Source organism: Gopherus flavomarginatus, chromosome 8, assembly GCF_025201925.1.
Source record: "Gopherus flavomarginatus isolate rGopFla2 chromosome 8, rGopFla2.mat.asm, whole genome shotgun sequence".
Lineage (NCBI taxonomy): Eukaryota > Metazoa > Chordata > Testudines > Testudinidae > Gopherus > Gopherus flavomarginatus.
The window spans coordinates 8,737,151-8,743,522 of record NC_066624.1 but is presented as its reverse complement, the minus strand read 5'-3'; the positions used below and the strand labels follow the sequence as shown (position 1 = coordinate 8,743,522).

Below are 6,372 nucleotides of genomic sequence, written 5' to 3'. Positions count from 1 at the left end.
GCAGCCTGGGTAATCATAGACAACTGTGTGACTGCCACCAGTCCCTGGCTGGGCAGTGTCCCGTCCTCACCTCAGTTCCGATCTTCAGGACTCAATGTGCAGGGACTTTGTCTTCAAGGTGGGCATCGTGGCCAAAAATGGCCAACGATGTCTTCAATCCTCTTGAGGGCTGTTCTCAATAATACATCCCTATTACTGCTACAGTCAAAACATCTTGTACTCAGTAGTTGCCTCTAACAACGCATATGAAATGCTTACAGCCTGCGGAAGTAGAAGGGTTTGATAAATCTGTAATTTGTACGTCGTTTCACCTTCTTTTGGCTCTAGACCAGCGATACTCAGACTGAGACTCATAAGCCACAAGTGGCTCTTTAATATGTTTCCTGTGGCTTTTTGCAGCACATGATATTAAAACACTGTATGATTTAATTATTAACCAATCAGGATATTTTTACTATGTTATTAACCAATTATGTTATCAACGTGCACTAAATTATTAACTTATTTGCTGTAAGAATAATATTTATATATATATATATATAGTACTATAGTAAATGAAACAATGAATTCTCAGTACTGTGGCTCTGTTGGGTAATGTTGATTGCTAAATTGGCTCCTGAACCACTGAGGTCCGAATATCACTGCTCTAGACCCTATGCAGGTCTTTCATGGCTGAGGCTGCTAAACTTCTTTTCTTTAGTCTGGCTGGCTGCACACCTGTTTGATCACAGTTTACTGCCTAGATAGATGAAGTCATCGAGTCTTATTTCCATAGTTTGTCCAGAAGCACTGACATCTGTATCACAACTTTTGTGCCAATACTCTGAATTTTTGTTCTTGCCAAGAAACGTTTAGCTCCAGGACAGCTAGAAGCTTTTGAGTATATCTCTGAGATTGTTAGCATCCTGACAATGAGAGCTTTTCCGACATGACATGCATTGTTGGACTTTATGGGCCTGATTCACTTCTACCCTGCTCCTTGCATAGCCATTCAGACCAGTGCAAAGTGGCTGTAAAATGGAGCCATATGAGAAGGGTAGCATTTTACACCCTCTAGAGGTAGGTGCAAATAGTCACACCGAGTCCGGGGCAGTGCAGAATCGGGCTTTACAGTTTTATATTGAACTGACATCTCAGAGGCTCTTTTCTTTTCTGTCTCGATTTGGCTGAAGGAAACCTTTTCCATTTGAATGTTGAATCAAGCTTTTTTGCTCCAGCAACTAAATCTAAGCTTATTTCCCTACTGGTAACTAGCCACAGCGTCAACCAGACTACCACAGTAGTCTATTCTTTCCAGTAGCAAAAAGCTTAAAGAACAAACAAACAAAAACATCTCCTCCCCCTTCCCCCCCCCACAAAAACAAACAACAACAAAAAACAGACTTTATATAGCACTTGGGAAATAAAGAACTTAAAGGTGTAACACATATAGTGTCATAAGAACACAAGAACGGCCATACCAGGTCAGACCAAAGGTCTGTCTAGCCCAGTATCCTGTCTACTGACAGTGGCCAATGCCAGGTGTTCCAGAGGGAGTGAACCTAACAGGTAATGATCAAGTGATCTCTCTTCTGCCATCCATCTCCACCCTCTCACAAACAGGCTAGGGACACCATTCCTTACCCATCCTGGCTAATAGCCATTAATGGACTTAACCTCCATGAATGTATCTAGTTTTCTTTTAAGCCCTGCTATAGTCCTCGCCTTCACAACCTCTTTAGGCAAGGAGTTCCACAGGTTGACTGTGCACTGTGTGAAGAAGAATCTTCCTTTTATTTGTTTTAAATCTGCTTCCCATTAATTTCATTTGGTGACCCCTAGTTCTTATATTATGGGAACAAGTAAATAACTTTTCCTTATTCACTTTCTCCACACCACTCATGATTTTGTATACCTCTATCATATCCCCCTTTAGTCTCCTCTTTTCCAAGCTGAAAAGTCCTAGCCTCTTTCATCTCTCCTCATACAGGACACATTCCAAACCCCTAATTATTTTAGCCGCCCTTCTCTGAACGTTTTCTAATGCCAGCATATCTTTTTTGAGATGAGGAGACCACATCTGTACGCAGTATACAAGATGTGGGCGTACCATGGATTTATATAAGGGCAATAAGATATTCTCCATCTTATTCTCTATCAGACAATGGAACACATAGCTTTATTTTATGCCTGATTTAGGAAGGCCCCCACACATTTTGCTCTCATGCTAGCAAAATAGGCCCCAAACAACTCAAGTTGTTTAAACTCCCTTACGTTAGTGGAACAACTTCCTCACTGAGGTTGCTATTAAAAGTTTTTAAGACATAGAGCACCCTCTTCATGCTTGAATCACAGTGTTAGGGCAGGTCCAGACTAGAGCTTTAAATCGATTTTAAGAGCTCTAAATCAATTTAAAGCTGTAACCGTCCACACTACAGAGTGCATAAAATCGATTTTAAGGGTCCCTAAAATCGATTTTGGAACTCCATCTAAACGAGAGGAGTAACCCCAAAATCGATTTTTTAAAATCAATTTTATGCTAGTGTGGACGGACATCGAAGTTAATGGCCTCCGGGACGTATCCCACAGTGCTCTAGTGGCCGCTCTACACAGGTAAAGGGACTCTACTGCTGGCCAGGTAAACAGGGAAAGCCCCGGGAACTTTGAAATTCCATTTCCTGTTTGCACAGCGTGGAGCTCTCAGCAGCAGAGAGAAGAATGCAGTCTCCTGAAAATAGGAAAAGAGCTCCAGCATGGAACACACAGGAGTTACTCGATCTGATAGCTGTATGGGGAGAAGAGTCAGTGCTTTCAGAACTGCGCTCGAGCAGACAAAATGAGAAAACCTTTGAAAAAATTTCTAATGCCATGAGGGAGAGGGGACATACCAGGGACTCGTTACAGTGCCGAGTGAAAGTGAAAGAGCTCAGACAGGCGTATCAGAAGACCAAAGCAGCAAAGGGCAGGTCAGGCTCTGCCCCCAAAACATGCCGGTTCTACGACGAGCTTAACGCAATATTGGGGAACAGCTCAACGACGAACCCCCCCTTGTCTGTGGATTCAGAGGTGGGCGTCGTGATTCCTGCCACTACGGAAGATTTATTTGACGGCGATTATCAGTATGATGAGGACCAAGAGGAGGAGGCTCCAGCAGAGAGCACAGAGCATTTTATCCCCCCAAACAGCCAGGATCTTTTCCTCACCCTTACTGAGGTTCCCTGCCAGCCATCTCAAGCCAGTACTCCAGAAAATGAAGCTGAGGAACCGTCCTCTGGTGAGTGTAATTTCTTTTAATAAAAGCTTCGGTTTAATGTAAGCCTTTTTTACTGGGTGCTTCAAATCACTACCTGTACTTAGAGTCACTGGAACAGCCTGTTAACATGTCTGGGGATGGAGCGAAAATCCTCCAGGGACATCTCTATGAAGCACTCCTGGAGGTACCCCAAAAGCCTTTGCAGAAGGTTTCTGGGTAGGGCGGCCTTGTTCCGTCCGCCATAAAAGGAAACTTTACCACGCCATGCCTGCAGCACATACTCAGGAATCATCGCATGACAAATTTTAGCTGCGAATTGCCCTGGTGACTGCTGACATTCAAGAAGCATGATTTCTCTTTCTTTGTCTGTTATCCTCAGGAGAGTGATATCCTCCATGGTCACCCGTTAGAGATTAACGTACTTTTAGTAAAAGGGAACAGAGATGCGCATACAGTCGGTCCTTCTGTGCTGACCAAGTAGATTAAAAACCTTTCCTAAAACAGTGACCCATGAGGTGGTTGTTAGAAAAGTCTCCATTGTAACAGGGCGGATTCCTCCAGCACTTGGCCATCATGACTCACGGCAATTTGTTGCCATGGTAGAGGGGGGATGGGGTGAGGTACATGGATTTCATGCGTGCTGTGAAGTGCAGCACAAGTGGGAGGGAAGTGGTAGCATGTCCCTGTCCATGGCTTAAGAAAAGAAAGCAATGTTGTTCCTTAAGGCACTTTGCTCCGTTCATGCTACCTGACAGTACAATCGACTACACGGATTACTAGCCATTAACTTACCATTTTCTCCGGACACGGTCTGTGTGCTCCCCTGACCTGCGTCTGAACAGAAATCTCTGTCCTCAGCCACAAGCAATAAGTATTAAAGGAATCCTAAGGCGACCTTGTGGTAAAGTAACATGTTCAAGGTTCGGTAACAGGCACAGGTCAGTGAGGAGAAAGACTATATGCATTGTTGTGTGAAATGTGTCTCTTATGATTCTTCTATCTCTCTTTCCTATCCCCACCCCCCCACACACAGCTGCACATTTCTCCAGCCTCCCTCTCCCTTCTCCTGTACGTAGGGGGGGTATCATAAGAAGACTGAGGAAAAGGAGGACGCGTGAGGACATGTTCACCGAAATTATGGCAGTAACCCGTAGAGAGAGAGCTCAGCATGGGGACTGGAAACAATTGGTCGCAAAGTACAGGGAGGCTGCCAGTCAACGCGAAGACAGGAGGGACCAACGCGAAGACAGGAGGGACGCCAAAAATGATGTCAGATGGCAGGAAGATCAGTGCTGGCGGGCAGCAACGGTGGATCTTCTTCGTGATCAGACTGACATCCTCCGCGATATGCTGCAAGAGCTCCGTGGTATAAGAATGCCCCTACAGCCAGTGTATAACCTCCCTCAGTACTCACCCTGTCCCACACCTTCCAGAACCAGGCGTGTAAGAACGCGTGGGGGAAGGCTCTCTGCACCAGCCCCCTCCACCGCTTCGGACACTCCAACCAGAAGGCTTTCATTAAATTGAAAAGCCCTTTGTGTCCTGTTTTTTCCCTCCTCTAATGCTCCAAACTTCTCCCATGGCACCTTTGCCTATTTTTACTCTCAGGTCATGCTATTAAGGCAGTGTGAGTGTAGTTTGGTAATGAAGTAAAGCAAGCAGCTTTGGAAAGCTGCACGGAAGCTAGTTATCAGCATCAGGATTTGACAATTGGGGATATGGGTAATAAAGGGAAAACAAAGAAAGCAGCCATACCGTACCCTGGTCCATGAGAATTCTTGTTCTGTCTTCTCTGATGCACTTTCTTCTTTCCAACCTCCCTCCCCCTTCCTCCAAACCTCCCTCGCTCCGTTCCCCATAGAACGCCGAGTTATGAAATTTCATGCACAGTATTGTAACAACAAGCATGATGCTTGATTGCTGAAAGGGTCTGATTTTAAATAAAGAACATAATTTTTTTAACAAATAATAGTAACTTTATTTTCAATAAAAAAGCAGTTAAGGAAGGTTGCAGGTACGGTGCCTTGCAGCAGACGGAAGCAGCAAATGGTGGAGGTAGGTAATAATAGGGAAATACAGAATTATATGTTTTTCAACGGACAGCTCTTGCAAGTAACCTAAGCAAGCAGTTGTGGAATGCTGCAGGGAAGGTATCTTGCAGCAGCAAGACTGCATAGACAGGGAGGGCAGCAATCAATTGAAAGGAAAATCAGCATTCAAACTGTACCCTGGCCCATGAGGAAGCTACTTTTCAGTGCTTCTCTGATGCGCACAGCATCCTGGTGTGATCTTCTAATTGCCCTGGTGTCTGGCTGCGCATAATCAGCGGCCAGGTGGTTTACCTCAGTCTCCCACCCCGCTATAAAGGTCTCCCCCTTGCTCTCACAGAGATTGTGGAGCACACAGCAAGCAGCAATGACAAAGGGGATATTGGTTTGGCTAAGATCTGAGCGAGTAAGAAGCATTCGCCATCTTGCCTTAAGCCTGCCAAATGCACATTCTACCACCATTCTGCACTTGCTCAGCCTGTAATTAAACAACTCCTGAGCACTGTCAAGGCTGCCTGTGTATGGCTTCATTAGCCAGGGCATCAAGGGGTAGGCTGGGTCCCCAAGGATAACTATAGGCATTTGGACATCTCCAACTGTTATTCTCTGGTCAGGGAAGCAGGTCCCTTGCTGCAGCCGTTTAAACAGTGTAGTGCTCCTGAAGACACGTGCGTCGTGAACCCTTCCTGGCCATCCCACGTGGATGTTGGTGAAACGTCCCTTGTGATCCACCAGGGCTTGCAGAACCATCGAAAAGTACCCCTTGCGGTTTATGTAATGGGCACCCTGGTGTTCCGGTGCCAAAATAGGGATATGGGTTCCATCTATGGCCCCCCCACAGTTAGAGAATCCCATTGCAGCAAAGCCATCCACAATGGCCTGCACGTTTCCCAGAGTCACAACCTTTCAAAGCAGCAGTTTAATGATTGCTTTGGATACTTCCAGCACAGCAGCCCCCACAGTAGATTTGCCCACTCCAAATTGATTACCGACTGACCGGTAGCTGTCTGGCGTTGCAAGCTTCCATATGGCTATTGCCACTCGCTTTTCCACTGTGAGGGCTGGTCTCATCCTGATATTATGCCGCTTCAG

The 6,372-nt window shown here is 45.6% G+C and overlaps 1 protein-coding gene across 1 annotated transcript; it reads left to right on the top strand.

Moving 5' to 3' along the window:
* The first annotated feature begins 2,617 nt into the window (after window positions 1–2,617).
* Window positions 2,618–5,133, top strand: LOC127056653 (uncharacterized). Its single transcript, XM_050964757.1, has 2 exons — window positions 2,618–3,253; window positions 4,266–5,133. Exons 1-2 carry the CDS (start codon window positions 2,698–2,700, stop codon window positions 4,757–4,759), a joined length of 1,050 nt encoding a protein of 349 aa, XP_050820714.1. The 5' UTR covers window positions 2,618–2,697; the 3' UTR covers window positions 4,760–5,133.
* The last annotated feature ends 1,239 nt before the right edge of the window (window positions 5,134–6,372 follow it).

Excerpts from the sequence above, each read along its gene's own strand:
- LOC127056653 (XM_050964757.1), top strand. The coding sequence starts at position 2,698 with ATGCAGTCTCCTGAAAATAGGAAAAGAGCTCCAGCATGGAACACACAG. Across the intron at positions 3,254-4,265 it reads AGCTGAGGAACCGTCCTCTG|CTGCACATTTCTCCAGCCTC; the intron begins GTGAGTGTAATT and ends CCCCACACACAG.